We start from the raw sequence: 15,576 nt of genomic DNA, 5'->3' as shown, positions 1-15,576 counted from the left end.
TGCTTAATTGGTTCATAACTGCTCTCTAAAATTGATACAAGTTACAAAGCTACTGGTAACAAATTATAATTTAGGATTGCAAAAGCAAAGGTTCTCTTGCCAAATTAGCCACAGCCCAGACGCTATAAAATATTAGTCCTTTACACCGTTATACAATAGCATTTAAAAATAAAATACATGTGTCGGAGTGGGTAACAGGAGATGTGTTTTAAACTTACAAAGGTGGTTCTGTTATTGGTAATAGTGCAATTACAGTCCATGATAACGTTGGTAACAATATCTAAGACCATGTGATAAAAGTGGGTCTTCCTGCCATCTGCGTAACAAAATTTGCCAGCTTTGCTCTTCATTTGAGCCTTTAGGTTTGTAAAATGCCTCTTCAGGTCATGAAATATTGTTCTTTAATTATATATTGGACTTTGCTGGAACAGTGTAAGAGACCAATGATAGAGAGGTCAGAATGGGAGTGGGATGCAGAATTAATATGACAGCCAGTTAGACTGTCAAAGTGGTCATCCATTTTTATTTGGTTTCACCAATGTAGAAGACAAATATAATGAACTGGTATAAGTAAAAGTGCCCCACTGCTTCACTTGGTGGGAATGCTTCAGTCCTGAGACAGTGCGAAGGAAAGAGTTGCATTTGGAAGTGCTGTGAGAACAAGAATCGGCATCGGTGGAGATGGAAGAATGAACCAGGGACTCACAGAGGAAACAGCCTCTTCAGAATACAAATGAGGAGGAAAAGATGTGTCTGCCTGTGATATCACTTTGTAGGTGGCTTTGTAGGTGGTGGAAATTATGAAGGAACATCTATTGAATGTGAAAGCTAGTTGGGTAGAGGGTGAGGACAAGGGGAACCCTATCCTGTGTGTGTGTGTGTGTGTGTGTGTGTGTGTGTGTGTGTGTGTGTGTGTGTGTGTGTGTGTGTGTGTGTGTGTGTGTTTGTGTGTGTGTCGGGGGTGGGGGTTGAGAGCAGAAATGCAGGACATGGAACAGATATAGTTAAGAGCCCTGACAACTTTAATGAACAAAGAAGACACCTCAGAAGCACTGGTGTGGAAGGCGTTATCATCAAAACAGATGTGATGGAGCCAGAGGAACTGGGAAAATAGAATGCTTATAGGAAGCAGGGTGGGAGGAGATAGCTGTGGAAGTCTCTGGCCTTGTAATGTATATAGAGTTGATAAACTATCCCCTGAGATGCAGATGCTTTAATTGAGGAGGGGAAGGGAAGGCAGAGGTGGACTGTGTGAAAGTAAGTGGAAATTGGCAGCAAATGTAATGAAACATTTGAGTCCTGTATGAGAGCAGGAAGCAGCTGTACCAGAAAACGTGATGAAGAGGAACTGAGTCGAATTGACACAAGGACTGTTCCATGCATCCCACAATGAGATAACCATGGCTTGGGTCTATATGGATTCCAATTAATTTGCAGGAAGTAAGTTGACTATAAGGAAAAGTAGTTTGAGGACAAGATCAGCTAGGTAGAGTCTGGTGGTGGTGGAGGAGGACTGATTGCACCTCTCTTTGAGGAGAAAGTGAAAGGTCCTCAGAGTATCCTAGTGTGGGGTGAAGGTATACAGGGATTGGATGTCCATGGTGAAAAAAATCTAGTTGGCACCAGATAACAGGAAACATTCTTTTCAGGTGAAGCAGCAATTCAATTATACTTCTAATTTAGTATATTGCATTTAGTGGTCATGATAAAATCTCCATATTGGAGAACCCAAATGGAGACTGGGTGACTGCTTTGCAGAATGCTGCCATTCAGTCCCATTGAATGACACTTAAATTACAGTGGTCCATCACTTCAATTCCCCATCCCATTCCCACCGATTTCTCTCTTACACCTCTTGCAATGTTCCAACAAAGTCTAATGTAAGATAAGGTACAGCATCTCATCTTCCAACTAGACATGTTATAGCCCTTAGGACTCAATAATGAATTCCAGATAACCTGCTTTCCAACTTGTATTGGAACTATCCAATTCAGATGAAAACTAATCAACCTATGATGTTAATTCCATTCTTTTTCTCCACGGATGCTGCCTGACTTGCTGAGCATTCACTGTAGTTGTGTTTTATTTCAATTTCCAGCTTTCCCCCTCTCTCTTTGGATAGAAACAGAAGGAGATGGATGGGAACCAAAGAGAGAAACAGAAGCCTTCACTATCATCTCTCAGTCAACAACACTACACCTGTATTGTTCAGTGTCTCTTGGTCTCCACCCTATCACAGACATTCCCATTGTTCTCTCCATCCCCCGCCCCCCTACTTCTTTTCATCTTTAAAAAACATTTAATTTCTAATGCTTTCTATTCTTGAATGAAGGTCATTGGCCTGAAATGTTGACTCTGTTTCTCTCACCTATCATACTGAGTATTTCCAGCATTCCATAGCCACAACCAGCTTCTTTTGTGTGAGTTATGACTCAAACCACTTGAGTGTCTTCCCATTGTTGTCCTTTAATTTTAGTTTTTACTAAGGCTGCTTGATGCCATACTCAGTCAGAAGCTACCTTAATGTCTATGAAATTTAGCTCTTTGTTCCAAGTTTGGACCAAGGCTGTGATGAGGTTTGAAGCTGAGTGGTCCTCATTAAACCTAAACCAAGTATCAATCAGCAGGTGATTAGAGAGTAAGTCTCAATTAACTGCACTGTCAATTACACCTTCTTTCTCTTTGCTGATGATACAGGATATAACTAGTTGGGGAGCAGATGTTCACATTGGTTTTGTCCTACTATATGTGCATAAATTGAACATCCTTGGGCAATTTTCTACATTGTTAGATGGATGCCAGTATTGCAACTGTACTAGAAAAACTTCACTAGACTCCCAGCTAGTTCTGGAGCTCAAGTCTTCAGTACTATAGCAAGAACGTTGTCTGATCCAATTTGCCTTTTCTATATCCAGTTCCTTTAGCTGTTTCTTGCTATCACTTGGAGTGACTCAGTATGGCTTAAGACTGGCTTCCGGAATTGCGAGGAATCACAGATTGAAGGTGACTGCAAATGCCTCAGTTCATCATATACTGGACTCCTCCATTACTATGGATATTGATGTTCGTGGTGTCTCCTCTCCTGTTGTCCATTTCACTGTTCACAACTAGATCCATTGGTTAACATGGTTCTGTCCATTGCATCCTGTTTTTTGCAGATTAGCATGCACCTAATTCTGTTATGCAGTTTTGCCAGGTTGGCACCATATTTTTAAGTAGACCTGATGCTGCTATGTCCTGCTGCATGCCTTTTGAAGCATTGTTGGCCCCCTGATATAACCACAGTGACAGAGTGAGGAATATACTGGGCCATTGGGCTACATATTGTGGTGGAATACAATTCTGCTGCAGGTTATAGCCCACAAAGCCTCATAGATGCCTAGTTTCAAGCTGCTGAACCTGCTTGAGTGTATTCCATTCAGCACAGTGATAGTGGCAAAATATAGGATTTCCTCTGTGTGCAGACATGACTTTTGTTTCCAAAGGACCATGAGATTCTTGTTTCTACCAATGATGTCATGGCAGATTTTTGAGGATCAAGTAGTTTTGTTTATTGACTCACCACCTGCCCCAGAGCCAGCCTGTCACCTATGTCTTTCAGGACATGGCCACCTCATAGTGGTGCTGCTGTCAAGGCACTCTTAATGATGGACAGTAAGGTCCTCCATGCAGCATATACATGGGGGACATTACCATCTATTTCTACTCTCAGTGCTATTTCTGCTCTCAGTGCTGCTTCCTAGTACTATTCAACATGAGGAGTATTGATTCATCAGCTGAAGGAAGATGGTACATGGTAATCAGGAGATTAACGTATACATCTCATGGAGTCTGAAGATAATGTGAGTATTCACAAGGTTGGTTCTGTGAATACCTCTTTGTCAGTCTGCTGCTTGACTCATCTGTAGAAACCAAAGTAGAGAAATAAAGTCCACAGCAGGATACAACAGGTGAAGGGGTGAATGCAAATGATGTGAAGCCTTCTTAGTAAAGCTATGTTTGGAATAATGGTTGTATCTTGCTTTTCTTTTTCTATCCAAAACATGATTCAAGCCTTGAGACTTTCCTATCTTCTAGCAATAATTTGGAATTCAAAGGTACTGAGAAAACAGAATATATAATGGAGATGATGTAAGTGATGGGTTGGAGTTATCGGAAGGCTCAAAGAGAAAAAACAGGTAGCATGGGTAGGGCCATCATGGTTGTGGGAAGCAAAATGTGTGACATGGAAAACAGAAGTAACTAGGATGGAGCACAATATTTTGGGAAGAATGTTCTGTTGACTCAATAAACATGTCCTCAGATGTCTAATTCAAGGTTCAGGTCAAATTTTGGAAGCTCCAGGATGTCCTGTGGCAGCATGGTGGAAGCAGAGTTGACTCTGCCCCTTTTTTTCTCTGCTCTCTCTGGATTAATATTGCTTACAAAATCTTTGTTTACTATTCATAACTGATTCCATTATTCATCTGGCAATTATGTAATATGAATTTTAAAAATTGTTTTACATATACACACTGCCCTCTCCTTGTACATTTCCCTATAATGCCTGTCAATGCTGTTTAAATATCTGCCATAATTTCTCTTAGTATACATAGATAAATACCACACATGCCCAGCCTGAATTAATTTCATGCCAAATCATTAATTTTGCATACAACTCCTTATGGAGTCGAGATCTTGGATAAGATAGTCTTTGATCACATCTTTGACTGAAGAGTGTTTACTATTGGGCAGCCTAGCAATGCATTTCATATAATCAAAATGAACGAAAACAAGTAAAAGAATAGCAACATCTAGGATTTAAAAAGTTGTACCTGTTGGATAGAAGGCCTGATGATACTGTGAAGGAGAAGTAAGATAACTGGTATATTTCTGACCAGCAGTTCCTATCTCTTGAGATCCTTGTTGAACATGCACATTATTAGGATTTGGTTGCAGAGTATAGGTGACCTCGGTGGGAAATCGTTGTATGACAGAAAATGGAATTGCTTTGTCAGCAAATGGAGAAGAAGAGGTGGTATCAATTTGTCCAGCCACTAGTCCAATAGAGCTGTGCCATGTACGTGGGGGAATTGGGGTTCGATCTAGGCCACCAGGGTTAGAACCTGACAAATTTTTAATGGACACTGTATGTAAAGGACTTTGATTGTGGGTAGATGACATAAATGGGTATGGGGACAAGTTATCCCTGCGGAATGTTCGTTGAAGTTGGCCAACTGTCACAGGTCCTGCGTAAAACATAACAGAGGAGAGAATATTATATGGTGGTCAACTTTTATAAATAAATAAGAGCTTCTTACTTAATAATAAAGAGCTAAAAATTGCTGTTGCTATGAATGAACAATCACTTAGACCTTCTGCACAGCATTACTTTTTCACTGCTTTAATGGAGGTATTAACAGTTAATGCTTTCATTAATATAACTGGCCAAGGCATACAAAAACATTGAGCATTTTCTGCTAATGTAGCCACATTAGTTTCTAGTTATAGTCCATAAATTTAATTTACTACTTTCCACCAATGAAATATTATTTCAATCCACTAATTATTCAGTAAATTCCTGACATCTTCAAAGCTTCGGTAAATTTAAAATTTGAAAATAAGCTAGCTCTATCTTTGTATAAGAGCATAAAAGTATACAGTATAAAAGGGGATTTATCATCTTTTAAGAGTGATTAGGGGTAGGGGAGGCCCATTTTTGTGGTAGAACCATAACTTGAGAGATATTATCTTTTTCAGTGTTTTCCTAAATGCTTATAAAATCATGAAATTTCATGAAATTAGGGCAATAACCATAATTTCTTATAGCACACTAGCAGGCTATTTGCCCCATTAAGTCCATGCTGCCTCCTAGTACAGTAATCCTTGCCATTCCCATTTCCCCCCTGCCTTTATAAATTATTCTCTTTTAAGTATGTATATAATACCCTTTTAATTGATGTCATTTCCATCATTTCTACAGGACGTGAATTACAGATTATAACCAGTACTCTGTTTAAAATAACTATATCCCCAATCCTGGAACCATCCATGACCAGGAACAGCTTCCATCTCTTTACCCTTTCTGAACCAATGATGATCTTGTACATCTCTATCAAATCTCCTCTCAAGCTTCTTTGCGCCAGGGAAAACAATCCCAGCTCTCTAGTTCTCCTGGTAATACTGTACTCTGCTGCAATGTCAAGCTTCCCAAGGAAATCAATCATGGCCCCGTTTCTGGAATTCCAGGTAGCGCCAACATTTGTCAGCAGTGATTAGAAGAATTTCAGTTTCACAGTTCATGACAAATTAATGTATCAATTGAATGTATCAATCTCCTATGAGTTACTTAAGCCATTAAAATTATGCTATTCTTTCAGCATTCTTGGTGTATACTGGAAGATTGACATTAGATACGATGCTTTACTGAATTAATTGTGGGTAGATTCCTCCACTTAGAAAGCTTCACAGTAACTACACTCTGAGGACAATCTTGGAATGTGGAAGGCAGATCAATATGGTGGCACTCTCAAAAACAGGAGCCTTGAATTTCAAAACATAACTTCACTCTGTGTGAAATGACTTTTTGATTGGCATCACTTCATGGACTTTCGAGACATTCAGGCCACCTTTGCAACTGCATTTTCCCCATTTGATTATCTCTATAACTAATGGAAAATTACTTCAAATTAATTCTCTTGATGATGTAATACATGGGGGAATATAATAGTGCTCTCAAAGCAAAACATTTCCTTGAGCTGGAATCAAGATCAAGAGGGCTCAATTTAGGAATGAAAACAGGGGAAAAATGGGTAATGGTATTCTGGGACTCTCTCCCCAGCAGTGCATTGTTACAGGATTCATTAGATTGGCAAAACAGGATGAGAGACTAAATAACTAACTTTTTTTGCAATTTTCTAGTTCTGATTTATTTTCATCCTCCAATTTTCTCCTTCCTTTCCTTGAAAAGATTGATGTCACTGAGTTACCACAAATTCTAACAGACTGCTGGACTGTGGGATCACCACAGCTTCATTCACTCTCATAGTTATTCAACATACACACAAATTCCCTTATGACAGAGGTCACTGGTGTTCAGGGGCAGGAATACTCCCTCTCTAGTTCACTGACACTTAAGCAAAGTACAAAGATTCCCAGATCTCTGACTCAATCAATACCAATTAAGCATAAACAAGCTTAGCAGCAATTTTAGGATCTACCTTTACATTGGAGTGGCTCGCAAATCCTGTAGATCACTGTGAATCCTGCTTGTGTGAGATTTGTTTAGTGAATCAAGTACCATATTTCCAAAGTCAAAGTCAAATTTATTGTCATATGCACAAATACATGTATGCGCAGGTGCAATGAAAAACTTACTTGCAGCAGCATCACAGGCACTTGGCATTAGATACACAACATTCATAAGAAAAACATAAATTAAACATAAATGATGCACAATTTTTACAAGAAAGAACACAATGAGAACAAAAACACAAAGTCCATTGTAGTGCAAAGTGATCATGGTGTTGCTGTACTGAGGTAGTGAATAGGGTTGTGCAGGTTGGTTCAAGAACCAAATGGTTGAAGGGAAGTAACTGTTCTTGAAACTGCAGTGTAGGACTTCTGGCTTCTGTACCTCCTGCCCAATGGTAGCTGCGAGAACAAGGCATGGCCCGGATGGTGGGGACCTTTGATGATAGATGTTGCCTTCTTGAAACAGTGCCTCATGTAGATACTACCAGTGGTGGGGAGGGATGTGCCTGTGAGGTATTGGGCTGAGTTCACTACTCTCTGCAGCTTCTTATGTTCCTGCGCATTCGAATTGCCGTACCAGATCATGATGCAACCAGTCAGGATATCTTCAACAGTATATCTGTAGAAGTTTGTTAGAGTGTTTGGTGACATGCTGAACCTCCTGAGAAAGTAAAGATGCTGGTGCGTCTTCCTTGTCATTGCATCTATGTGCTGGGCCTGGGACCAGTCATCTGATATGTTAACGGAGAGGAATTTCAAGTTTGCAGATGATACAAACCTAGGTGGGATTTTGAGTGGGGGAGGGAATGAGGGATCAAAGGGATAAAGAGTGACATAGAGTATTACATAAAAATGTGATGTCATTCACTTTGGTGCCAGAAACAGAAGTGTATTTTTTTTAAATGGTGATGGATTGGGACATTCACAAAATGTCTTCATACACAAGTTAATATGCACGTGCAGCAAACAATTAGGAAGGCAAATAGTATATTGACCTTTACTACTATTTATTACTACAATTTCCAGGGCATTGGTATATTTTATACAGTTTGGGTGAGGCAGGCTCAATGGGTCAGCTGGCCTGGTCCTGCTGTTGACAAGTTTTTCTGTTGACAAGTATCACCCTGAGCCTGTCTCAGCCTCAGATTCAAAACATAACTCATCTGTTAATTATTTACAGGCTCTCCTTCAGGCCCCCAACCCTGGTACTGACCTGCACCTATCCAAACTCTTGGCCCTCTTGACCCATACTACTCTCTTCACCACTCTCAATCAACCAATCACCTGACCCAACATGTCCACTGATCCATCCAATTGTTGACAGTGCCAAACTTTGCTCCAACCCCTACTATGTTCCCCCGTTTGCGAGGTCTCCGCCTTCTCCATGAACATAGGTCCCAGCTGCAACTCCAGACCTAACTATTTTCCTTCATCTGATCTGATAAGTTTCACTTTTCTGTTGGCTACCTCTTTGCTACTCCCCTCAATGCTGTACCCCTCTCTGCTGTTGCCCTCCTAGTGTGGGGTTGCAGGTCAATGAATAGCAAGTTTCTCAGGGTGCCAGTATTTATACTTCTCTTGGTCAGCTCACTACAAATGCATAAAACAGGCAATTAATGACGTGTTCACTGGGGTTGAGAACTACGTCAGTGAGAATAAGCAGAAACTGGATTTCATGCATGAGATGGCTTGCCAAAGTGTGTGAACTCTTTAACAGCATATATCAATCAGGGCACACCCAGACCAAAAAAATGATTATTTGTTATCTACAAGTCTATTGATCTGCATCTTGTGAACAAATGCACTAAAAATGTTTATGTATGTGCACTAGATTCCTCAGTGGTGCAATTGAAAGCCTAGATTCCTTATTAAGTGCGATTGAAAAGCCTTCATCACCCACCCCCACAAGCTAATACCAATACTATCTGGGTCATCCAGTTTCTTTTGTCTCCACCTGTTCAGAAACTTTCACTTTGTTTTCACTATTCCTCCTCCTCTGCAACTTAAAACATACTTGTTTAGTAACATTTCCTAGTTCTGAGGAATGGTCATTAACTGACTCTTTAACTCCGTTTATCTCTCCACAGATGCTACCTGACCTACTGAGTATATTAGCTTTTCTGTTTTTAATTCAGATTTCCAGCATCTGCCAGTTTATACTTTTTTCCAGAATGGATGTTGTTTGCTGTGTCTGTACAAAAGCAATATGCTTCCATCTGTTTACCATGCTTCCTGGGATGGTAGTAATACAAAGTTCATTTTGGCTTTGCCAGTGGACCCAAATAATAAAGAAATGAAGTACATGCTTCATAACATCTCTGCCCATCGATGTTACTAAGCAGAACATTCCTGGAACCTATCAATCACATTTCAACAATCCCCAGTTGATCCTCACTATCTATGACAAAGGGAAACAATTTTTCACTGATTGGGGAATGGGTGGATTATCCTACAAAGAAAGATAGAGTACTCTGTCTCCAAGATTAGGGGCACCCAAACTTTCTGCTTTGAATAGAAGTTAGAATAGAAACCAATGGGTTGAAATCATTACTGACATTTCTGTGCCCGCAGTGTGCTAATGCAGGAGCAGTGCCAGGCACATACAGTATGTGAATCACTTGACATCATATTTTAAATTTGGTCATGCATATGAGTTCTACAAAACAATGAAGGGGGTTTTACTCAGAAGACTGAACAGTGTGGGCTGCTGCTGGAGTGTCCATCTTCCTTTAATCTCTTCCCACCCATCCCTTCCAGCTTGCACTGATGTTCTCAGCATTCCCCATGATCCCATCTTCCCTTCCTACCCAAGTTTCTATACACTTCAAACCAACCACTCCTACAGTCTTTATCATTTTTCTAACCTCCATTCCCATTCCTCCTATCATCTCTCAGACTAATCCCCACTGTCCTGAGATAATTGACTTTTTGTTTGACATCCCCACCATGCTGTAATCTCCTTTCCATCTCCATATGCTCTCCAGCACAATCACCATGATCTTCACTGCTCACAATAGCAGGAGATTGTGGAAGAAAAATCCAGGCACAACACCTTGGTTCTTGTGCCCATGTAATTTTGGGGCAGCTCACAAGTGAACTGTTGCCATAGAATTGAGAAGGATAAGTTTCAGTTATTGTTTTCAAATGGGAATTGGATAGCTGCTTGAAGAAAAATAATCTGCAGGAAAGAGCTGGGAAATGGAATTGACTAGAATGTTCTTGCAGAGAGCCAGTGTGGGCTTAATGACTGGCTTCTGCGCTGTCATGATTCTAATTCCCTGTGTAACAGCACCATGTGAGTAATTTCACCATGAAGAATAGCAGAGGGTCAAGAAGCTGGCTCATCAAAACCTTCTAAAGGGCTCCTTGTGATAGGGAATAAATTCCTACCCTTGCCAGAACTATCCACATTACATGAGGGAATGAAAATGAAGAACTGAAGATACTGCCATCAAATTTTTTCATATAGTAAACATCATGAAAAGACAGCCTTGTTTTTATTTGTCTGCCATTAATTTTCTCACTCCCCGCTACCCATCAGAGTCTGTAACTGTAACTCCATCCCTACCATGTCGGTCCCCTTTGGTCTGGCCAATGGAGTCCATGGAGTTGGTGAGATACCTCTGAAAACGGTTGGGTGGTCTGGTGTTGACCTGGAGCCCAGCTGCCAGCTTGGCTTTGTTGGCACTGGTTAGCCTTTTCATGTTGATGAGGAGCTCTGGGTGATCCTGTTTAAAGCTGGGGTTGTGGAAGTGATGAAGTAGCCCATCCCCTGCCCCCAGCTCGCCAGGCACTGGTTGCTCGCCGCTCCCTTGCCCCATCTTCCTGAAGCCGTACAGGTTGAGCTGGCGGATGAAGCTGGTGAAGTTGGTGGTTTTGAAGAGCAGGTCGGTGTCGGGCTCCAGGTTGGCACCATTGTTGACGTTCTTGATCGGGGTGAGGAGCTCGGATTCGAAGAGTTGCTGGTCGACGATGAGCCCTTCGCCGCGGGGGTCCCAGCGGATCGAGCGGTATCGGGGGCTGTTCACGATGCGCCACAGCTTGGCTGGGAAGTTATTGGGGTTGATGGGGGTGGAGAGAAGGAACTCCTCCATCTCATGGCTCACAACAGGGCTCATCGATCGGGCTGACTGACGAAGCATAAAGTGTGGTAGTGAGGGGTGTCGGGGCGGGGGGAAGTTTTGCCCGGAACAGAGCGCTCCTTCTGACTGATATCGATCGGTGCCGATCACTCGTTCCGACGGCCGATCGATCCTTCAATGGAACCGTTGGTCCGCGTTCCCGAACCGCCGTTTAAATTCCAGCGCTGGCCAATCAGTGCCCGAGCTCGGGCTCGTGCCCAGCGCCCGCCGCACGCGCGCGGCACAGCCCCGGCCCGTGCTCGCGGCGACCAACCGCCCAGGGCGCACGCGCCTGGAGGCAAGGCTCGCCGCTCGAGGCCGGCGGCCGGCTCGCAGCTGGGCGGCGCATGCGCTCAGAGGTTCCTCCCCCACGCCGCCCGCGGTTCAGTCGCCCACGGAGCGCGTGCACGTGATCCGGTTCGCTCCCGGACGCGCGCGGTTTCGTCCCAACAGACCAGCAACTCGTCAGTTGGACATTTGGTAATTATTTTCCGGCCGAGGCTCCTCATTGACAAACGACTGATGTTTCACAAACGGATGATTATTATCTGTGGACAATAACTTTGTAATCGTAAATTATGATGGGTCATTCTCGCTTCTCTCCTACTCCATCGGGTACAAGATACAGGAGCCTGAGGGCACGTACCACCAGGCTTAAGGACGGCTTCTACCCCACTGTGATAAGACTGTTGAACAGTTCCCTTATACAATGAGATGGACTATGACCTCACGATCTACCTTGTTCTGACCTTGCGCCTTATTGCACTACACTTTCTCTGTAGCTGTGACACTTTACTTTGTACTGTTATTGTTTTTACCTGCACTACGTTAATGCACTCTGTACTAACTCAATGTAACTGCACTGTGTAATGAATTGACCCATACGATCGGTTTGTAAGACAAGCTTTTCACTGTACCTTGATACAAGTGACAATAATAAACCAATACCAATTTGCACTTATTTCATAGGAAATAACGGAGTTTGAAAGGTGATATGTAATCTAGCAACCCCTTAACTTTTTTTGAATGAGAAAACTATTGTCTAAGATTGTAACTTCAAATTTCACTGTAAGGAATTGCCTTTAGCAACAATACAATCAGTTTACAATGATAAAAAGAATCAATAAAGAAAACTTAATTCCCCTGGTGCAGGAATTCAAGACAGGAAGGTGTTTCTTTTTGAGTTGAGAATCACGCCATTAAGGAGTGAAGTAAAAACAGAAGGATCTAGAAATATTCAGTGAGGTTGGCAGCTTTTGTGGAGTGAGAAACTGAGTAAATGTTCAGGTGATGACCCCTCATTGAACAACTTAAAAAAAACTCTGCTCCTCTCTCGACTCAAGTTTTGTTTGTCTCTTTTACCTTGATGACTTCAGTGGATTCTGTTTCCCCTCTTATGTTCGATGAGGTGTTGATCAAAACTCCCTTTCACAGCTTTAACAATTATTTCTGGCTCCAACTTATTCTACCCTTCATATTTCATTTTCACCCATGATGACAAGAATGTTAATTGCTCATCTCATCCTGTGATTCATGCTTAATGCCATGCTTTGGCACATACGTGCTCTCGATCTCTCTGCAGCAGCACTGATTACACAATATCAGAGCTGTTCTGGTCTGCAGTTTCTATCATCTTTCATTGTATTTGATTCTTCATAAAAGGGTTTCCTTCCTTCAAAGCATCAAAGATTGTTAACTTCAATAGCTCATGCATTATAACATTCTTATGGATCTTTTTCCCTCTTCAGTTTCCTCTGAGCCCATCTCTCCACCCCTGCCCCAAGTCTGACACCTAGCTGTGTTTTCACTCCACTTTTGATCTTCCACATTTTGTTCCCCAATAATTGGCTCTAATGAAAGGTCATTAACATGAAACATTACTTCATTTCTCTTTCCACAGATGCTGGCTGACTCGCTAAGTATTGTCTATTTTTATTTCAGATTTCCAGTATTTGTAGCTGTTTTCTTTCTTAATAAGCAGTAAAATCACCTCAAAACACAAATCATAGTAGAAATCTGCATCTCTTTACCAAAAAGTTATAGGTGCTAAATTAATTAAAGTGTTCAAAGGAGGAATCATAGGACCCTGAAGCTGGTTCTGTTCTTCAATATGATTATAGCATAACTTCAAAATCAGCACTTTTCTGTTCTGTTCCCATGATTTCTTTATTCCCCTAGCACTATTAAATTTATTTTTGATATATGTAAGAATGGCTAAATGGGTTGGAGGTTTGGGTCAGTTAAAATTGAATAGCAGAGTAAGTTTACTCCTGCCTTTAACTTCTTGTGGATTCTCCTGAACAGTTGGCATAACTGGAAAATCAGTAACTGGTAATTGGTTTATTATTGTCACATTTATCAAGATGCAGTGAAAAGCTTTGCATTCCATCCGGACAGATCATTCCATACATAAGTACATTGAGGTAGCACAAAAGGAAAACCAATAGCAGAATGAAGAATATAGTGTTCTGGTTACAGAGAAAGTGAAGTGCAGGTAGTCAAGTAAAGTGCAAGGGCCATGGCGAGGTAGTTTGAGAGATCAAGAGTTCTTTATCACAAGATCACAAGACAAGGGAGCAGAAGCAGGTCATTCGGCCCATCGAGTCTGCTCCAAGGAAAAGGGAAAAAGAAATGGGGAATGGGGAGGAAAAAAAACCTATTCTAATCCCAATTTCCGGCCTTATCCCCATATCCCTTGGTACCCTGACTATTTAGATATCTATCTATCTCTTCCTTGAACGCCCCCACTGATCTGGCCTCCACTGCTGTACGTGGCAAGGGGTTCCACAAATTCACCACCCTCTGGCTAAAGAAATTTCTCCTCATCTCTGTTTTGAAACTGTACCCTCTAATTCTAAGATTGTACCCTCTGGTCCTGGACTCACCCACCAAGGAAACAGCCTAGCCACATCTACTCTGTCCTTTCCTATCAACATTTTAAATGTCGCTATGAGGTCCCCTCTCATTCTTCTGTACTCCAGTGAGTACAGTCCAAGAGCCAACAAACGCTCATCATACGTAAGCCCTTTCATTCCTGGAATCATCCTCGTAAATCTCCTCTGAACCCTCTCCAACATCAGCACATCCTTCCTAAGATGTGGGGCCCAAAACTGTGCACAATATTCCAAATGAGGCCTCACTAGTGCCCCGTAGAGCCTCATCAACACTTCCTTACTTTTATACACTATACCTCTCGAAATGAATGCCAACATAGCATTCGCTTTCTTTACCACCGATCCGACCTGGTGGTTAACCTTTAAGGTATCCTGCACGAGTACCCCCAAGTCCCTTTGTACTTCCGTACTTTGAATCTTCTCTCCTTCTAGATAATAATCTGCCTGCTTATTTCTGCTTCCAAAGTGTACAACTGCACATTTCTCAACATTGAATCTCATCTGCCATTTCCTTGCCCATTCTCCTAAACTGTCTAGGTCCCTCTGCAACCTTCCTATCTCCTCAATACTCCCTACTCCTCGACCTATCTTGGTGTCATCCGCAAACTTAGCCACAAAACCGTTTATTCCATTATCCAAATCGTTGATGTACAAGGTAAAAAGGAGCGGTCCCAACACCGACCCGTTCGGCACACTACTAGTAATCATGCAAGAGGTCTGTTCAAGGGTCTTATAGCAGCAAAATAGCTGTCCTTGAGCCTGGTGGTATATGTTTTCAAGGTTTTGTATCTTCTGCCTGATGGAAGGAGCGAGAATAGAGACTGACCAGGATGGGAGAGGTCTTTGATTATGTTGGCTGCTTTTCCAGGCAGCGGGAAGTGTAGACAGAGTCTATTGAAGGGAGGCTGGTTTTCATGATAGACTAGGCTGTGTTCACAACTGTCTGCAATTTCCCGTGGCCTTGGGTGGAGCAGTTGCCATACCAAGCTGAGATGCATCTGAAAAGGATGCTTTCTATGGTAAATCTGTAAAAATTGGTGAGGGTCATTGGGGACATGCCAAATTTTTTCAGCCTTCTGAGGAAGCAGAAGCATTGATGTGCTTTCTTGGCCAAAGTGTCTTTGTGCTGGACCAGGACAAGTTATTGGTGATATTTACACCTAGGAACTTGAACCTCTCAACCATCTCCATCTCAGTACCATTGATACAGACAGGGGCGTGTACTCCACCCCACTTCCTGGTTAATGACCATCTCTTTTGTGTTGATGACATTGAGGGAAAGATTGTTGTCTTGACAGCATGCCACGAGGCTCGCTATCTCCTTTTGC

At 42.0% G+C, this 15,576-nt stretch overlaps 1 protein-coding gene across 1 annotated transcript in view; it reads right to left on the bottom strand.

Annotated features, from left to right (window-relative positions):
* Positions 1 to 11,327, bottom strand: part of hsf5 (heat shock transcription factor family member 5) — a 66,388-nt gene extending 55,061 nt beyond the window's left edge. The window contains exons 1-2 of the mRNA XM_052035963.1: positions 10,802 to 11,327; positions 4,815 to 5,228 (exon numbers count right to left, since the gene is read on the bottom strand). Of these exons, the coding sequence (XP_051891923.1) occupies positions 4,815 to 5,228; positions 10,802 to 11,327 (940 nt within the window). The remainder of the gene's footprint in view (positions 1 to 4,814; positions 5,229 to 10,801) is intronic.
* Between the last annotated feature and the right edge of the window lie 4,249 nt (positions 11,328 to 15,576).

The sequence above is a fragment of the Pristis pectinata genome, chromosome 21, assembly GCF_009764475.1.
Source record: "Pristis pectinata isolate sPriPec2 chromosome 21, sPriPec2.1.pri, whole genome shotgun sequence".
NCBI lineage: Eukaryota > Metazoa > Chordata > Chondrichthyes > Rhinopristiformes > Pristidae > Pristis > Pristis pectinata.
Note: the sequence above shows the minus strand (reverse complement) of the source record. Positions and strands in the feature narration are given on the sequence as shown.